This window comes from Electrophorus electricus, chromosome 11 (genome assembly GCF_041902795.1).
Source record: "Electrophorus electricus isolate QZ-2024a chromosome 11, ASM4190279v1, whole genome shotgun sequence".
Taxonomy (NCBI): domain Eukaryota; kingdom Metazoa; phylum Chordata; class Actinopteri; order Gymnotiformes; family Gymnotidae; genus Electrophorus; species Electrophorus electricus.
The window spans coordinates 2,812,501-2,832,500 of NC_137507.1; the positions used below are offsets into that span (position 1 = coordinate 2,812,501).

At 51.4% G+C, this 20,000-nt stretch overlaps 1 protein-coding gene across 6 annotated transcripts in view; it reads right to left on the reverse strand.

Annotated features, from left to right (window-relative positions):
- The window catches only part of LOC113581708 (nuclear factor of activated T-cells, cytoplasmic 1-like), a 51,624-nt gene extending 34,691 nt beyond the window's left edge, over nt 1–16,933 (reverse strand). The window contains exons 1-4 of one of the 6 annotated variants that reach the window (XM_027017030.3): nt 16,624–16,933; nt 12,772–13,804; nt 10,881–11,040; nt 2,765–2,967 (exon numbers count right to left, since the gene is read on the reverse strand). In XM_027017030.3, coding sequence (XP_026872831.3) covers nt 2,765–2,967; nt 10,881–11,040; nt 12,772–13,804; nt 16,624–16,756 — 1,529 coding nt within the window. In that variant the 5' untranslated portion in view covers nt 16,757–16,933. The other 5 variants (XM_081722844.1, XM_035528698.2, XM_035528699.2 and 2 more) reach the window with 5 other exon arrangements.
- Between the last annotated feature and the right edge of the window lie 3,067 nt (nt 16,934–20,000).

Genomic DNA, 20,000 nt, shown 5'->3' on the forward strand with positions numbered 1-20,000 from the left:
GAGAGCACGTGCGCAAAGACGGCTGGGCTGCCACACCGCTGGGTTTCCGTGGCGAGACGATTACTACTGCCGCTGCAAACTTGGGCGTGATTGGTGGAGGGCAGGGTCACGAGCCAATCATTGCTCGTGTCACCGCGATCCCAAACGCAAAATCACTCGGCATGCCCAGATACCTTGGGTAAATCTGATCCCAAAGGCTGCTGATTAGGAAATACTGAAAGTTTCGTTGACCGAAAGTGACGGAAGCTTTTTGTCACAACTGAGCACTGTCCATGCTGACGGGTCTCTGGTGGGACGTCGGACATCGGACCCACCCTGGCCCGGATCCAGCCGAGAACCTCACCCCTGCCCTGACTCAAGCTTTCCTGCAGTGAGCCCGCTAACTAACAGCACACTTAAGAGGGAAGGAAAGTTTTGAGAGTCTCTCATGCTCCCTTTCCCGCATGCCCAGACTCCCTTTCCGGGGATTTTCCGTCACGGGACTTCGGAGCAGAAAAAGGCATCGCTTTTTCAGACTGGCCTTTTTAAAAGATAATAAAAATTAAAAATAAATAAAACTAAAACTCTGCTGGTAAAAAAGGGAGAATCCACATAGAATTCGACTTGGCATTCCGATTATTTTACATCGGAGCTTTGGGCTGACGTCCAGGAACTTGGTAAATGTCAGGTTTTGCACAAATCTACTTTTTTCTCCTCTTCGCTCAGCTGCAATCTGAACCAACAATAATCACGTGAGAAGCAGCGTGTGATGTCAGCCTCAGAAAACTCACGTTTCAGTGACGTGTATGATGAGGGCTCATAGAACCGAGCCAGCTGAACGTGTCAAACTGTTGGTGTGTTTTAGAGCAAAAGCTCCATGAGCCCAGCGCTTTATGGAAGAAGGCGCGGGAAGGAGAAGGAGGAGGCTCTGTGAGGAGCAGTGTGGGCTGACGGACATTTCCGTGAATCTGGGCTAGAAGCATTTACTCTCCAAGCCATCGTGCTGCCGTTTCCGCTGTTAATATTTGCTCTGAGCGGCGTAATTAAGCCGGGGAAATGATGGGACAGGAATGACCTCATCTGCCTCAACGGCAGACACGGACCAATTAGGGAGGTGCTACCTAGCATGCTTGCTGGGCGTGCTCTAATCTCCGCTAGGATACAAACACGGCTTATACCCCCCCCCCCCCCAAACCCTAGTTTGTGTTCTGTAATCTTGAAAAAAAAACAATACAGCCACCCAACAGCCTCGTCATATGCCGTGCTTCCCTGCACACCTACACACTTCGACAAACCAGCTCCGGCTCGTCGGGTAACGAATGGGACCTTCGTGACTGGAAACAGGAGTGCTGGAGCTGGGAAAACTAAGAACCCGGCCTGAGGATCCGGAACCGGCCAAACGGGAGTGTCCACCGGGGGGGGGGTGTTTCTCGGGGTGTTGGGGAGGGGTGAGGCTCGTTGGCCTGGGTCTTATCAGAGCCTACACGTCTGTAGTTGGATGGAAAGAGCACATCAGCAAGCCTCTGCACAAGACAGACTTTAAAGGCAGAAAAATACCCTCTGCCCACAGCTTCCTGCCTGACACTGTGTCATGATAAAACTCCTGCCCTCCACACACACACACACACACACACACACACTCACACACACACACACACACACACACACACACTGATGACATATCAGGAGCAGAGGGTGCCCCCTACGCTGTCGTCGATCAGGTGACCTGGCGTGACGTCAGCCGCTGCTGCCTGGCTCCTTCTGTACTGGGCTGTAACTGAATTAATGGTCTGGTTCGCCTACAGAACCTCTCCATTAGAGACCCCCCCACCCCTCCGGTGAATGACACTCAGAGCGAGAGAAACGGAGTTTGCTTTTCTCCGAGCCCCGTTGATAACAGGTTAACAGCAGCAGCAACGGCAGCAGCTGGGATGGGGTTCCAGATTCGGTGGAAACCGAGGGGCCGGCCAACATTCTTCCACAAAACACATTTCATCTCAGAAAAACAACGCAGAGGAATGGGGGGGGGGGGGACTCTGGGGGGGTGAGGAAGGTTACGTAACCCAGTCTGGGCCTGATGCTTTTCTCCTTCTGCTGCGGAGTGCTGGGAAGGTTGCCAACAGAGCTGTGGAGGAGGGAAACCCCAGACCAGGAGCCCCAGCAGCCATGGGGACGCTGGAGCTCCGTGTGGGCGGGGGTGGAGATGAGGGCGGAGTCGGGGGGGGGGGGGGGGGGGGCGGAAACGTTCTGAAGCATGTCTACGAAAGATCCGGGCTTGGGATAGGCAGGGGAAGGATGAGGTGTGTGGGGTAATCCCGAAATGATGAGGAATATCAGGACAGATAAAAAACATCACACTATCAGGAACTGTGCAGGGACACAGAGTGGTGCCGTCAGGCCCCACCCAGGAAGCCCCACCCAGGGCGATGATACTGGCCTGTTTATTGGCCTGGGTAACGTGGGGCCAGCTTTGGGGATGAACCCTTATCTATGAAGTTAGCTGTCGCTATGGTTATCTCTAAAGGAAAGGCAAAAGAATGGGAACAGAGACGTGTTTAAAGCAAGCCACCGAGAATGGGTGGGTGAAAAAGGCACACACACACACACACGCGCGCACACACGCGCACACACACGCGCACACACACGCGCGCACACACTCACACACACGCAAGCTCACACACACGCAAGCACACACACACACACATGCATGCACACACGCACGCACACACACACACACACACACACACACACACGCTCACACACACACAGGCGGGGACGCACTCACATGGCACGCATGTTGTTCTCCGGCAGCAGTGGGATCTCCAGCACCTTGGTGCTGGTCTGCATGGCCTCGTGGCTGGGCGTGGACACCGTCTTGCCTGTGATGCGGTGCACCTGGTAGAAGGCGTGCGGGCGCAGGAGACGGTCGTCCGCCGTGCCGATGAACAGCTGCAGCGTCAGGGGCTCGCTGTCCACGTAGCCGTACAGCTGGTGGTGCGAGCAGAGAAAGCCAGGTCAGGCCCTGCCAGGCTGTAAAACCCAACCCCCTCCTCTCAAAACCCTGCCTCCCGCAGAAAACACAGGCGTGGCAGCAGCGACGTGCCTAGTGCTAGGGACACACAGCCTTTCCCTTCAGCTTGGTGTGACCTGCCTGTTCAGAGCCCCCCCAGGGGGTCGGGTAGTCTTAAACGTGGCTTTAATCACCACGGAGTCCAATCGCCCTGCACGTGAAAAAGGACGACCGGAGAAATATAGAAACACAGCAGACACTGACTGACGTGACCGTATCAACACACATTGGGACACTTAAGTGATTATTACGTTTATTTTAAACAGCTGCGTACAGCTACTGGCGATCACAAGGGTTAAACCTATTAATTCATCATAACACAGTAATTGTACACTTCTACACTTCAATTGTACACTTCCTTTTTTTCCATGATACCCAATAAGATTTTAACAATACCACATTAAAATATAATAAATGTCTTGTGACCCGGCTGTAATTTCAGAATAATAAATATCTTATGAGTTCAACAGAGGCGCAATAAAATTCAGAGAATTGAGGACAAAACAGGGAAAAAGGTTTATCCACGGTGATATGCAGCCCGTTCAAAATGATGTTTTATTGGACAGGAGTTACACGTTTCTTAAAAAGCGGCTTAAAAACGTCGCTCTTCGGAATGAAGAAAAGGCGGCTTGTCCTGTTTCATCTTACAAAGCTGGCTACATTTGAACAGAGCTTTCCCGAGGGCAGCAATGCTGAGCCCAGTGTTAGCACAACTCGCCGCTAACGGCGGCTCCCCGGGCGCTTTCCGACATGAAACGAAAAACGCGCGTTATGATTTTCATTATGGCTCGTGGTGCTTCGCGCCGGTGCCGGAGACGAAGCCACACTGAGATGAAAGCTAAAGTGTAAGGAGGAGCCAACCCCCCCCAACAAGACCCCCCCCTCCCCTTTCAAACAGGTACCACTTCCTCTCTTACCAGCTACCACTTAGCCCCTCTGCTCTCCAATAAAAACCACTTCAACACAGGCTGGGAGAACAAAATGCTGCTTACGCAGACAGAGAGAAACCATTAGTCAACAGCACAGTAAGTGGAGATCACTTAAGGTCAGCCTACCCATGATTCTCATAAATACATAAACACAGCGCCGTAGTCGAACGGCGTTAAAACAATAACAAATAAAACTCAAAAAGCACCAAACCTCAGTTGTGCACGCTTTGGTAGACCAGCCAGTGGCAGTTCTCCTCGAACATAACCACCAGAAAGGCCGTGGCTTCGGTTCAAACAGAATGGTGCTATCAAATCGGTGGCCCTGGTGTAACCAGACCTCACGGTCTGCATGGCTGTGACCGCCGCGCTGTGGGCGAGCGTCTGGCCTGTTCCCCAAAACGGTAAAAAAGAAACCTTTCCGGATGCTCGGAAAGGGTTTCCAAGGGCTTGGACAGGTGACCAGGGCTGGACCATACCGGGTTGGCTAGCCACGTTAGACCGTCCTTAATAAGCAAATAAGACAGACCTGTTAAAATAAAGGACTATCTGGTCGATCCGAACATTTCCCCGATCGTCGCTTAACGGGGGCGTATGATGTCAGGTTTCTGCCCGGCGAGGTTTCACTCAGTGACCCAGTCAAAACGGCAAGGCTGTCAAACTAAATAACAGGCGCAGTGTTTATTTAAGTGATGGAGTTGTCCAGAAGAATGCATGCCACATGTAACCTATGACATAATCTGATTAAAGCCCTTATAATTACCTCGTTGGATGAGGGTGGAGTGGGGGGTGGGGGGGGGGGGGTTTGCTGGGTTTGGAGGACCTGAACAGGCAGAGAAGGGAACTTGAGGTGACGCTGGAAATTTCTGTTCACTGCAATCTGGTTCCATGCCACACTTGGGGGAAAAACAACTAAGAAATTGAACAGCAGCAGCTGGGCAGTGGTTAATGTACTTGACTAATAATCATAAGGTTGCTGGTTCACACACCACTGCTGTCAAGTTGCCACTGTGGGGCCTCTGATCAATCCCCTTAGCCCTCGATTGTTCAAGTTGTGTTCAGTCATCATTGTAAGTTGCTTTGGATAAAAGTGTCGGGTAAATCAGCCAGCTGAAGATGCAGGACAGAAGCAAGCTCCCCTCTGTCTCTCAACGGGCAATTTAGCTGTTAAATTGGCCTCACGGCTAACGGAGGAATGAAGATCTCGTTTTTAAAATGCGCCGACTACCGAGCGGGATAACCGGAGAGCACTATAACGCAATCCGTTCGTCTTCTGCGCGTGCCGTCACCCGAACTCACCGCGCAAGCACGACGAGTTTTCTTGAGCCAGTGAACGCTGGCTAATGATCTATCGCGCGCGGCTCGATTGCCCTCTGTAGTCGCGCAGCTGTCCGGAGCGCTAGTCACATATGCTAGTCATCAGCAAGGCACGCCGGGGTCAGGGGCTTCTTGAAGTCCCGGCCTCCCCGGGGAGCGCTTCATCTCGGAGGTGACCTCACCACCGCGCTCGTTGCGTTTATTATATTCTACTCGCCATGTCACTGCGGATAATCAGCTTCAGGCCCTGTTGCGCTACCAAGCGCCATATAGATGAAAAAGCTAGTAGCGAAAATCTCGCAATGGTGAGGTCTAGGGACACGCTTTCTGCTTCTCCACCGTCCAGTCCATGAGTACATGAGCACGGCTGCACGTCCTTTGAGCATTTCCCGCTATTCCGAACCCTCTTTCTTTGGACCAGGCGTCTGCAGGAGGGTCAGGGAACAGGGGCTCTTTATTCGGGGGGCATGTGGCACGAGGCGACGGCTGTCTGAGACTCTGTTCGAAGCGCAAGTGACCTCATGCGCGAGAGGAAGTGATTAATGAGGTCAGGGAACTCGTGTTGACGCTGGTCTTCCCGACAGTAAAGGAACGCAGTTTGTCCCCCTTGAGTCGAACTCGCTAGATTCGCTTACCATATGTGTTCTCCCCAAAACACCCAACCCCAGCCCCCAATCACCGTCACAACCACCTCATAGTTCGTCTCCCTCCACCCACGTGGGAGGCTCCGTCCAAGACGGCAGGCTTAAAAGAATGGCGGCCTAAACGCTCATTCCTGTCTCGTTGAGGTATGAGGAGCGGACGGCCGTTACGCGCACTGACAGGCCCCTGCCTGCCGTCTCCTGCGAGGGTGGCGCGTGTCGGCCGGACCCCGGCTGGACCCCGGTATATTATCCTCTACAGCTGGGATGACGTGTGAAATACAGCATGATGGAGCTCCAGGGGCGTTTGTGCAGTAGCGCAGTTGCAGGTATTAGTGAAACGTCTCTGGAAACACAGTCCTGCCGTGGCCAGCAGCTACAGGATTTCCAATCGGAGCATTTGTTTAAGGAAACCAGGCTCGGAGCCTACGAAGCTATCTCTTTTTCACTTTCTTGCTTTATCAATCTATGGCGTTTGCACTATTCCCCCTTTCTCTCTCTCTCTCTCTCTCCTTTATTTCTCTCCCTCCTTCTCTTCACTGTGGTGAGTAGGAATGTCATGACTAGTCCACGTGGCGCGGGGGTTTATGCACGTGTGTGTGTGTGTGTGTGTGGGCGAGTGAGGGGGTGGGACCAGACCTCAGCCCCATTATCACGTTGGCTCTCTAGCGCTGACAGCCACCAGACGAGGCCTCTCCACACCAAATCAAATCTACACTCATCCAAGTCTCCTCTTTCCTGCTCCAAAGCCTGCGTTATTAGCTCTCCGCCATGTGCTGCGCGTTCGGTACTCGCGTGCTCATGCAGCGTGTCTCTTTAATGCATATTCCAAACCCAACGAGTGCTATGTCGCAACGGGGTTCCGGGGATCGCTGTCTAGACCGGTGATCACGGCGCGCCGAGCCCTCTCTAAGATATGGCCTCCGAAACGACTGCTCAGAACCTGGAGACCGTTCAGAGCTAAGGACTACACAAGGATTCCAGCGGTCTGCCATCCGAGCATTCGCCTCCAGTGGCTCATGAATCTGCAGCTCCTTGCCTCAGACCGAGCAAAACGCTGCTGCATTGTTCTTTAAGTCACGACCCACGACTGCAATTAGTGGTTCCCCAACCCCAAGGCCTTGATCGAGATGAGGCCCTACAACACAAGGGTCTGGGCCCCGGGACCTTATTACAGCCTTTGGTAAAAAATAAGACATTCATTATCTGCAATGATGACACACGGGCATCTTCACTTTCATAGATACGAAAACAAAGTTGTGTTTGCCACATGCTTGTTCTTGGGTACTAACAGAGTGTGCTTCTCTGAAGAAACTGTCCATTTAATGAACACTATCCCAACTAACTGCGAGCAAAAGCTACTGGAAGCCAGTTAGCACTGGTGCATTAGCATAGTGTGAGTTGTCACCCATTAGCTATTAATTATTATTGCAATGCAGAACGTTTTGGACTATAACGTGATAAAAAAAGTGAGCAGATGTGTAGAACCTAGACAACGTTACAGGATGAGGGCAAACCTTGCCCTGAACAATGGAGTTCGGTTAATTCTGGCTAATGAGCGTTGTTGTAGGGTTTGATAAAAGCCCCAGGGGTCATGTGCAGGGGCCGTGCCCATCAGCAAACTGTAATTCAGCTTTGGCAGATACATTTCATATCAGTTTCAACCTGATGGAAAATCCATCAGGCCCCACTTGGGTCTTTCGGCCGAAGACAGACCTCGACATTCCCGCCAGGATTCCTTCGGAAAACCAGCGTGTAGATGTTGAGTACAGCTGCGGTGTGGCGACGGCCCTTTTCCGCGGATAAGGGGGTGTTTGGGGAGTGGGCGGCGGGGGGGGGGGGTTGTGGGATATCCCCCGAACGGTGGTGCAGTCAGCAGGAGCTAGAAAAGCCGAAAAGCGTCCCCAGGGGTGAGACGGCTCCGTTACGGCTCCGAGACAAGATGGAAGCCGATGAGACCTGAAGCTGAACTACAGAAAGGTCCAGAGAGGAGGCAGGCAGTCGGCGGGGTAACAGGCTGGTAATGCAGGGCATCTTTTACCCACCCCCACCACCCCCCACCCGCTGATCCACCCTCCAGCCCCGGGGGTGTCGCAGAGAGAGAGAGAGAGAATGATGTCATGAAAGGAACTTTCCTAAACAAAGGGGAGCCTGTGTATTTGGCACCAGCCAGGGAAGGGGTTAGATAAACACCTCCACTCATTACGGCCATACGGCAGAGCGGAGATGACAGCTAATGAGCAGGGGATCGGTGGGGAAACGCAGGGGGCCGGGGGGTGGAGGAGGTGGGTGGAGGAGGTGGGGGTTTGTCTGTACTGGCCTGCTGAAAATGTGAGCCTCTACCGCTACACAGTGGTCGCAGATAAGGTCTGAAAAAAATCTGTGAACGAACTGTCCACTGCCACACCAGGGTCGTGCTTGCGCGTGTGCCTGTGTGTGAAAGGGAAACAGTGCTACGGGTTTCGGAGCAGGACGTCGGCGCTCGGATCGACCCGGGAACGCTTCTGTAGGCACCTCGCCAGGAACGGAGTCGGCGGTGAGGCCCAGGCACAGCAGCTTCAGACAGGCTGCGGGAGTCCCGCTCACCCCCAACCCACCAGCCCTGCCCCGCTCCCCCGGGGGTCCGCCGGGCCTTGGGGTCCTTTAATCAGCAGGAAACCCAGCATCCTCGGGGGTGGGACGGCCCTGCTGGGCCCCAGCTGCCTGCCTGATGACTCCCCACGCCGCTGCTCCCATGTCACCTTCTCCATGGCTGCACCCGCCCGCCCGGAGCCGCTCGCCGGAGAGACCTCCGACTGAGAGAGGGTAGAAAGAGGAAGAGGGAAGGAGAGAAAAGAGAAGAAGTAGAGAGAGAGAAGGAGAGAGGGAGAGAGACACAGAAAGAGGAGGCGACGTTCTCGCCTTCCTTCTCTCTCTCTCTCTCAGTAGAAAGGATCACCTCACTTCATGACGCCCCACACGTTTTGCCCCGAGTCAAACGCCTAAAGCATTAAATCCCGCCGGAGAACCCGTCCAAGTCAAAGCGAGTTGTTTTGCTTCCTATGGAGCACAACTGTCTGTCTGCCGCACGGGAATACAGCGAAAAAACAAGTAACAGGGTGCCGAGGCCAGATGTAATTCTGGCCCCATCGGACAGTTCCAAAACAGGGCTGCCGCCCTCCGAGCCACTCTGGTACCGGAGCCGTACTGCAGTCCCCTGAATGCAGAGGGAGGAACAGCCTTCCTTGGTGTGTGATGGTTTGTAAGAGCCCTGATTACTGAGTACATGTCAGGGAAACTGGAACGAAGGTCAGGGTCACACAGCTAATCTGTCATTGACGGCATCAGAGTGAATCTTCACCTAAACGGGCTACACTTGTCAAATGCAAGAACAGAGCACTGGGAGCAGGTTATCCTTAGGAGGTCGTGTTTACTGTTCCTTACTCTTGGTTTTGTTTATTTTTTCCTAAAACAGTCTGTAATTTTTTTAGCGGACAGGTCAGAAACCAGTGTGCCATGAGCCGGTAGGGCCACCTCGGCTACACACACTCCCCTATCCACACACACACACACACACACACACACACACACACACGTCCAGCACCTTCTTCACAGCCATGTGTTAGCAAGCTGGCCTTCAGCACTGAGACATGGTTTTGTCGGGGAGGAAATGGTTTATAAGAAACACCTGTGAGGTGATGAATTAGGCCTTAAACTGCCTGGGTTTGCCTGCAGAGAAAATGAGAAATCAGGAAGACAGTTGCTGCTTCCCAGACTACTGACATCATCAAGAGACAACAGCCCTGCAGTAGGGGGAATGTGTGTGCACCTGGCAGAGGGAGTGTGTGTGCACTCAGCAGAGGGTGACACAGGGTGCGGACCCAGCAGGAGTGTGTGGGTCTGCCACAGGGTGTGTGTGGACCCAGCAGAAGGAGTGTGTGGGTCTGTCACAGGGTGTGTGTGTGGATCTAGCAGAAGGAGTGTGTGGGTCTGTCAGAGGGTGTGTGTGGCCCTGTCAGAGGGAGTGTGCCCAGCGGACTGTGTTATTGATCTCATGGCTGTACTCACGTCACTCACGATCACACAGGCACACACAGAGCACTGTAACCACAACGAGTAAACACAGAGAGAGAGGGAGGTGGGGGGCATCTTTACGTAAAACAGGTGAGAGTGAGGTGGTCTCTTTGGGGACTGCCAAGCACAACACCGAGAGGTGTAGCTCTCACGGCACTCTAATTGTGTCAGTATGTGCCTGCAATTCAGTCCTACCACGTGCTGCAGACATTTGACTTTGGCCTTCATGGGCCATTAATAACACACACACACACACACACACACACTCTGTCTTCCTGTCACTCTCAAACACACACCTGCCCTTGCTGAGGGCTTAAGTCAGGAAGCGAAAACCACCCTGTTTGACAAAGTCAAGAGTTTTCATAAAAAGTGAAAAAAGGTGGTAGTCACATGCAATTAAACAGCGCTGCCTCACGTTGGGCCAAAACTCTAGTATTACTCTATCAAAATGCAGAGCTATTTCCAAGTTTAAAAGACTAGTGTTTTGGGGAGGAATTAAATAATTTTCCCTATAATATAAAATGTAGTGAACATAAAATATCAATGAATATATCATTGTCTAAAAAAGTTTAAACCTCATTTTCACCCTTTATCTTCAAATTATTTTTAGTCAGTGTACAGTGTCTCTGTGTCTCAGTGTCAAAACCGTATATGGCTGACGTTGGCGCAAGGCATGGCTGGGATTCGAACCTCCTTTTATTAGGTTCATCAGTCAAGAATCAAATGCCTCCTGCGAAAAGTTTTATTTTTCTACTACCAAATATACATGAAAAGAAATACTAAAAAAACCACCAAAACAAAACAGGCTGCGTCATGTGCATATGCACCGAGGCGTGTGAGAAACAACCCATGCAAGCATGTGTTTGTCTGCTGGTTGCGCGCGGGCTGGAGTACCTGAACCACAGGATGTCCTCCCGACAGGGCCTTCACGGCTCCGCGGCTGCCCTCCGTCTCGTAGTGGGCGCGGTGATGGGACTTGGGTTGCACCTCAATCTGGAGACTGTATGGCCCCGAGCAGGACGGCAGCTGCCAATCGAGAGCTGGCAGGGACGGGCTGCCAATCAGAGGAGAGGGCGGGTTCTTAACAGACACACACAGGCGCCCCTGCCGATGGATGCGCTCGTCTCCTGACCAAAGCCAGACCTTCTTCTCAAGCACACGCTCGGATTCGAACCCTTCCATGTCATCATCGCCCCTAATCCAATCAATGGACGTACCTCGCTTCCAAAGTCTGGCTGCTAATTGCTTGTGTTTTTAAAAATCTTTTCCCCAGATGTGTAATGAAAGAGGCATGTGTTCCAATCGGAGCCGTCTCAGTCTTTATCAGAATGGCTCTGCATGGAGCAGTCAGACTCCCGACTAGACACCTTTTACTTATGCAATGAAGTTATACATTTTGTTACAGAACTTTCATGCTTTTTATAAAAGTAGAAAAGCAACTGCGAACACGTCTGACTTAGCAGAAGGTCACAGAGGGTGACGGCACTGGGGTTTGTTTCGGTTTGGTTTCCGTGTCGCCGTCGTCCTGCGAGAGCGCTCAGAGGAGAGCTTCCCACGCGAGAGCAGGGCAACAGTTATCCCGCGCAAACACGCTCGGGCGGAATGCTGCGGCTCCTCTCCCGGATGCCCGAGAACACAGGCATCCTCTTGGAACGTTCTGTGTGTTTTCTGACCCCGGGAGAGACGGCATTTATCTGAGCGCGACCTCCCCGGACAGGTCTGGAGATCCCTGCCGCAGACGGCCGTATCGGGGCTGACATCATCACTTCCTGCTCACCACTATCACCATCAAACACTTGATTTCCGGCAGGAAAGTGTGCCAGAAGAGGAAAAGCCTGCGCGTGTGCACACACTCACACACACACACACACACACATACACACACGCACACACACACACACACACACACACACACACACACACACACACGCACACACACACACGCACACACACGCACACACACACACGCACATGCACACACACACACATTATACACACACACACACACACACGCACACACACGCACACACACACACGCACGCACACACACACACACGCACACACACGCACACACACATTATACACACACACACACGCGCGCGCGCGCACGCACGCAGTGATTACAGGAGGAGCCAGAGACTTGTTAAAAATGAGATTCAAAATAATGAGAACAAAATAACAAAAGAACCAAATAATAAAAGAATCTATATGTTTATGTGTAGGTTGTTATGGAAATTTGCATACATAAATGTGCACACACACACACACACACACACACACACACACACACTCCATGTAGACACACCACCCTTCAAAAAATTATCTATGAAATGCTTTTGAGATTTTACATAAAGGCTCTCTGTCTTTATTCATTTAGCAACAGGCTTTGACCACCACCACTGTGGTCTTAAAAGATCAAACTAAATTTACACTTATGCTAAATAAAAGATTTATTTCAGGGTTCCATTTGACAACAATCAGTGACAAAAACATTGCTGCACTTTAGTTTATATTTTTCATTTTATTTTTGGAGACTTCACAGAACGTCTTAATCTGGATGTAAACAGACTTTGTAATCTGGATGTAAACAGCCATAAATCAAAGATACGGCCCTCCTTTTATGATCAAATTATCCCTCTAAACTCCACCATGTGCTTGAACACAGAAAGATCCAGCCGAAGCCAGACCTCGAAGAACGTGCTTCTGACTGCCTACAGTAGCCTTGGCGAGACTTTAACACTCACGCACTGGCGCCGCTTCGTTCTCGACCCTCACGGGCACCTACCTGATGTAGGTCTTGGGCTTGGTCCAGGAGCAGAGGTGCGGGGGCACATCCAGGAAGCTGCCACAGTAGCGCTCCTTCTTGAAGGGCAGCCGGCCGCTGCCGAGGTAGTCCTCCTGGCAGAGCTCCGAGACAGGGCCCATCTCGTCCGCTCCCGGCTCCGCCTTCATGCTCGCGGCCGGCCCGTGCTCCAGGTTGGTCTTGCGGGCCTTGAGGGGCACGCCCTCGCCGAGGTCGGCCAGGCCGTCCGTGCTCAGCGCGTTGATGGCGGCCACGATGGCCGAGTTGGTGTACTGGTTGGTGGTGCCCAGCCAGGCCTCGTCCACGCAGCTCAGCCTGGGAGAGCCCTGCGGCGAGGCGGAGGGCGAGAGGCTCGGCGAGTACAGCGGCGGCCTGCAGGGGCCGCCGTCCAGGCCGTACTTGCGCTTGCCGTGGCCGCCGGCCGGCGAGCCAGGACGGGAGTCGCGCGGGGGCCGCGCCCAGCCGTCCCCGTTGGCCGCGGCGACGTGTGGAGAGGCTGAGGGGGAGACGGGGGCATGCGAACAGGAGTGTAGGGGGCCGGAGCCTTTGGGGGACACGCAGGGCGACTGCCAGGGCGAGTTCTGCGGCGAGTTGTCGTAGTTGTAGAAGCCCGACTCGTACGAGGCCTCCGAGTTGCAGCTGCGCGACGAGAGGCTGCTCGCCGGGCTCAGGCAGCTCGGGTCACGGTAGCCGTCGGCGCTGGGCAGCGTCAGGGTCACGATGTTCACCCGCTTGGTCAGGGGGTCCACGCTCTCCTCCTCCACCTCCACCTCCGGTATCTGGGTGTAGGTGGTGATCTCGATGCGCGGGCTCTCCAGAGGGGGCCGGAGCCCAGGCGGCAGGTAGTAGCCCGACGCCATGGGGTCTCCGTGGAGCCCGTAGCTCGCCTGGTGGCAGGAGGAGACGGAGATGACGGGGCTGGTCTGTAGGTTGTGGTACTGCGACCCCAGGCAGGGGCTCCCCATCCCCAGTGTCAGGGTCGAAAGACTCACGTTGGGCACGTAGCTAAAGGCCTCTGGAAAAAAAACAAAAACAAAACAAAAACACAAAAGAAGACATCAGTGAGTACATCAGAGCCCTGCACTCCTGCGACGTGCAGGGAAACGAAAGCAGAAAGCGTCTGGCTAGACGGTTCAGGCTTACGGGTAAGTTACTACGCATCAAGAATCTTGGCTGCTCATCCAAAACTCAGTTTAAGTCAGGACTAAATGATCCACCACCACCGATTCATTAAGAGTGACATTTGTTTTAAATGTCTAAAGAAAACTCAATAACGCACCAAATCACATTTACAACATGGACGTTAGATGTTAGATTAAACCCTGTTGCATATCTTGAACTGCATCCACACGTCTGATTTCTAGTGTGAACGCAGCGGGGGGTCTCAGCTTTGAGATTCAGTTTTTTCTTTCTTGCTTTTCTCTTGTTTTGTGGCAGTCCCCTTCGTCTTTCTCCTGCATCTGTTAACCGCAGCAGTGTGCAAACAGGACACCACGTGAAATTATGAACCTGTCATGCACCCCAGAACGCGTGGGCAGACCGGCTAAAGTTAGCTCATGACAGACTATTTCCAGATGCAGTTACGCTCCAGATAGAAACCTGAAGTTCTTTTATAGGTTTTGTGGTTTAAAAGATTTTTTTTTTTTGCTTTTGAACCTTAAGTAGCAACACAGTTTTAACAGGAACATAAAAGAAATAAAACAAAATGAGAACGGTACTTTGTACTTCTAAACACAACAACATAAATAAAACAGCTGTTTTCTCCATATTTCCATATATATATGCTATTATTATTGTTGCTATTATTATATTACTATTATTACTGATGTTGTTGCTGTTATATTACTATACACTATAGTAAAAAAAAAAAAAGTCAATGTAAAAAGGTCAAAAGTAGAATGAAGTACACAGAACGACGGCTGTAAAATGCCGTATAACCAAACAGCTAAGATCTCTCACCACTGCAAATACACTGTGAAGTTAAAAATGCGAAACACGTCATTTGTGACCCAAATGGTACTAAGAAAATTTTAAAAAATCTGCAGAATACCGTTTCTGAGTGCATGTCAGATTACAAGACCACAGCAACAAACAAGCTTTCACGCGTGATGTGTAGGCTACCAGGAACGGCAAGGGTGATGTTTTCTATAAGGTAACAGTTAATAGAAAATATTAATAGATACAGTTGATCATCTCACTGAACTCGGCGGCTGAACCTGAATTTAGGCGCGACAGTCGGCGACCTGCCTACAAACCTCTCTCCGCGTCCGTCTCTCCGCCTCGGCCGCTGTACTCGAACAGAAAGCTGAAGTCAAACTCGGGTTCGTGACTGCCGGATCCCATTTCGGGTCGGCGTGCCTGAGACGGTGCGTGAATAAGGTTGCCTATCCTCTGCTCTCGGAGAGGAACAGGGGCGCTGGCATCCTGCGCAGTCACACCGCACCTCTTATCTTTCACGTGAAAAAAAAAAACCATACACACTCACACACACACACACACACACGCGCGCGCTTCGTTCGTGAGGTTCTCTGCATGCCAGATCCGCCCCTCGCGAGTTCCTTTTTTTTTTCGAACTTCGCTGCACTCCGTAATTCGCGTGCCCGCGCGCTCCCTAGTTGAGCTCTCCTCTTACGTCGCGCACACAAGCTCGCGGGGGGCTATCTCTCCACCTGCACGACTCGTTTGCATTTTCAGGCTCTCTGGGAGCTACGGGGAGGCAGAGGTGGGAAGTGAGCTTTTTCTCAGTCGCGTATCCAGCCACCGCGCGTGCAAAAATGGCAAAAATAATAAGTAACCCTTAAGCAAAGGGGACCCGGTCCACGTGCGTCAGTTTACAGAAGGACAGCTGTTTGTTTTGTTTGTTTGTTTTTGTTTTGTTTTTTACATTTATCCGCAAGCATACATGTTTGCCTGAGTTGAAACGGATTGCTACTTGTGTGTCTCGGTGAATTGTAGTTTGAAAGAACCATAAAGGGAAAGACAAGGGTTTGGAGGAGAAAAAAAAACAGTGTAGAAGGGTACCAAAAAAAAAATATTTTTTTTGCAACCGTCAGCAGTCTGAAGCAGCAAGGCGACACGCGCGCGCCGCACCCGCACGCATAAACCAACCCAAACACCCGTGAATCTGCTATCAATTATGAGGCTCAGAAGCCACGGCTTGGAACGCACAGTAACGCTCATCCCACCACAGAAACACTATCCTCAAAACTGCACAGACACAGAAGTAATACCAACTCGGCAGAAAGCCCGTGACATCAGCGCTGGGCCCCGCTAGCTACCGGATTAAATGCGTGAGACAGAGTTTTGCCCTGGTGATGTGGGATCTAGGACAAATTCACTATAAATCCCGTGTGCACGCAAAGGACAGACTGCTGCGTGCGGAACTTTCATGCCATAACTGATAAATGATGTGACAGCGAGTGTGTTCTCCTAACTTCAACCAGGCAGCAATAGCGCAGTATACTGAGTCAACTACTGTGGTCAGTTTTGCAGCAATGCACTGTTGTAAACAAAAGATAACTGTTTAGAATAATTGCTTGTGGTGACACAGAGAACAGATTTCAGATTTCCACTACTGACAAAGAGAGTCACTTCAGAGTATTAACACACTTCAAGGTTGGTCTCAGTCAGCAACCAGGGCGACTAAGTCAACCCTGATAGGATTATATTCTAACCTATTCCATTAAATGTAATGTTGTTATTCTTCTATTTATTCCGTCTGACTTTATAATATCTTAAAACTACCTTGAAAAAAATTAAAAATAAAATCGCGCACGTACGTGAAATAACCAAGGAAAGTTGTATGTTAATTGCTGGACCCCGGCGCAGGCGTACCTTCGTCTGCAGACTTCATGCTTGGTTCGGGAGCGGCGCAAAACACGGAGCCTCTCTGCTTCCCCGAACGCGGCTCCAGCGGCTGTTTGAAGTTGGCTTTTGAATGAAATCGCACACAGTCAGTCGCGGGCATTCAACTTGTGACAGATCAAATGTTCGAATACCGAAGAGGGTTCAATTTCCAATAAAGGTTTTTTTGTTTGTTTGGTTTTTTTAAGATCCACAAAAAGAGCGACTAAGGTGAGCACGAACGCGGAGAATCTGAGGCGACGTTGAGCTACTGGGTGTTCGTCTCCATCAGCTGCATCCCGGTCATCTTTTTGGTGACTTGGCGCGAGTTTGGTAACCGGGGGGGGGGGGGGGGGGAGGTAAGGAATGAGCGCGTTATGCCGTTTCTGTTCCTTCTCTTCTCATTGTGATTTGAGTTTCTCCCGGCATAAATGACGCACCGCTTGACAGAGCGGCAGACCTCTGGCTTTTAAACCTGGAAAACACCTCCTAGTCAGGCGCGCCGCCCTCTCGTGGAATGACGCGCTACTCGCCACGCTCGCGCCAGGGCGCGAGCGGAATTTCACCGTGGAGGGATTCCATCTCCGCAGATTGGGAAGAAATTTGGCAGGGCTCGAGACTGGGCTCGCTCATCCACTCACTCTGCCTTTTGTCTTCTTCCTTAATTCGTGCCCCCCTCCCCCCGAGATTTGCTCCTATGAGCAATATATCATACCTCTAATAAACAAAAAGTACTTTCAGCACGTGACTTAACTTAATCCTGAAGAACAGAAAGGCCACAACAAACGAATAGGACAAAAATCCCAACAAAAAGATCAACGCGTTATTATCTGGAGAGCTAGTGCTGAGGTTGAAGCAAGGGTTACCACGGAGAGCGCTGTATAAACATTATTTACATATAACTGGTGACTTTAATTATGAGGAAGGATAGCAGTGAGATTAAAGATTAGGCTCATAGATAAATCTTTTAGAATCTCGATAAATCTTTTAGAACTTTGAACTGGAGTGTAAAATAACAACTCTAGTGCTTCCCTACACAATGCTCACAGATGATAAACATTTTTGCCACAATGCCTTATTTGTTTCTTTATTTTATTTTATTTTGTAGTTGTTGTTGTTGTTTGCATGAGGAGGGTACTAAGCAGTGATTGCGGTGTAGACGGAGTACAGCTAGAGGAAACACTAGCTTCAGAATACAAAGGAATTTCAACTGAGGATTTTGGTTGTTACTCGGGATCTGACGCATGGTTCAGTTTTCCTGCTTCTCCTGTTAAGCAGCAATTGTTCCTGCAATGCTAAGACTGAAAGGAACGGTGTGAGAGGATGTCGGTGGGGGGGGTGGGTGGGGGGCTCTTATGTCTCAGACCGTCATGCGCAGACGGCGGCGCCAACGCGCGAGGACTCGGGAGCATGTTACGCTTGTAGCCAGGGAAACTTTGGCTCCTCCAGCAAAGCAACAGCCCGGCGGACGAGAAGAGCCCTGGAAGAGCTCTGGCTCTGTTCTCCACCCAGCTCGGAAAGAGCTCCTCCTTCCCAGCGGTGGGTGCTTTGGCTTAAAACGTTCACAAAGAAGCTGTGTTCTGGTGCTGATCCCAGGCCAGCGCACCCGTCTGGCTGCCACGACGCTTCAGCAAGTCCGGCCTTCACTGCAGAGGAGTGCAGAAGAACATCCTGCGTTCGGCTCCATGGGGCATAAACCAGCAGCGGGCAGAGGCAGAGCTTCACTCCGAAGGTCGTCGAACCTGTGCAGAGCCCCGGCATGTAAGCGAGACAAGGATTGTCTCACGGAATGTTACGTCCACAGCCATTAGGAGGGAAGTGAACGTGGAACGACACTATCTCTCTCCCTCTCTCTCTCTCTCTCTCTCTCTCTCTCTCTCTCCCTCTCTCTCTCTCCCTCTCTCTCTCTCTCTCTCTCTCTTCTCTCTCCCTCTCTCTCTCTCTCTCTCTCTCCTCTCTCTCTCTCTCTCTCTCTCTCTCTCTCTCTCCTCTCTCTCTCTCTCTCTCTCTCTCTCCCTCTCTCTCTCTCCCTCTCTCTCTCCTCTCTCTCTCTCTCTCTCTCTCTCTCTCTCTCTTTGCCCATGTTTGCACGGTGGTGAAGGGTGCATTCCGCCAGCCCATTTGACTGCTGTGAATGAGGCCCTCCCGTGCAAAATTTGTGTGTGACCTTTTGAAAGCTGTAGCCTGGCGTCTTTAACTCCTCGCTGTCCGTCAGAGTGACGCGATGGCGCGTCAGAGCGGCCGTTAAACCACGAGGGACTTGATGCCTCCCGAAAGCCAGTTGTGCGGCGCAGGGAGACGTTGTGCCTTGTTCCTTAGGCCTTCTACAGGAGGTTTACTGATCAACACATTGTTATCTCAGCAGAGCTTCAGACGTCACCACGACACCCAGACAGAATGCCACACGCTGAACTGCACGCTATCACCACCATCTTAACGGTTCCACTTGCCAAGAAATGCAGTCGAACGCTGTACATCCCAACAAGTGTTGCTTGCTCACTCAGAGCCCATGCCTGGAAAGTGCGATGGCACTACATGCGGATGGAAGACCTCTGGAACGATGGACCTACTAGTCGGTGTGGGAAAGCGATTGAGCTAGCCGTGAGGAACTCAGAATGGCACTAGCCGGACAGAAGGCCGGATCACCCGTATGTTGACCGTGCGCATCTCAGAAGCTGCAAAGCTTGCTCGACGAGATCAGAACCAGAGTCTCTTGGTCGCAAGCTGAGTTCTCTCCTCCAAGTTCTGGAAGGGTCGGAAAGCAGAACAGAGAACCCATCCAGCAGATTCAAACGGAACCAACCAGCAGCTGTCTTTATGGAGGACGTTTCAGTGCACCACTGAGCTGGTGCATATTTTTGCATACAACCTCTTGACATAACCTGCCTACTGTTCCTTTGTACCACTGGGGTTTTGTATTGTGTTATACTTGCGAGGTTGAGAAGTAAAAACCCAAAACCGCTCGAGACAGAGATGCTGAGCCTGAACCTTGAAGCCCCACGTGTTCCTCACCAGAGCTTAAACATTCGTGATGAATTTAATAGTTTTCAGTTGAAATGTGGTGCTGTTGTTATTTTTCTAAGACTTGTTTAAACAAACCTCGATAAACACAGACATAAGCATCGTGATGGAAGTTAGCAGAGTTTTAGGATAATGACACCCTGCTGAGGACATAAATCAGAGCCAAGCACACACACACACACACACACACGCATGCACGCACGCACACACCCACACACACACATGCACACACGCGCACACACACACACACATACACACACACACAAGCACACACGGGCACACAAACACAGGATCACTCACAGTAACTACAGGCTGAGTGTGTTGAGAGCAGTGTTGTGACTCATCCT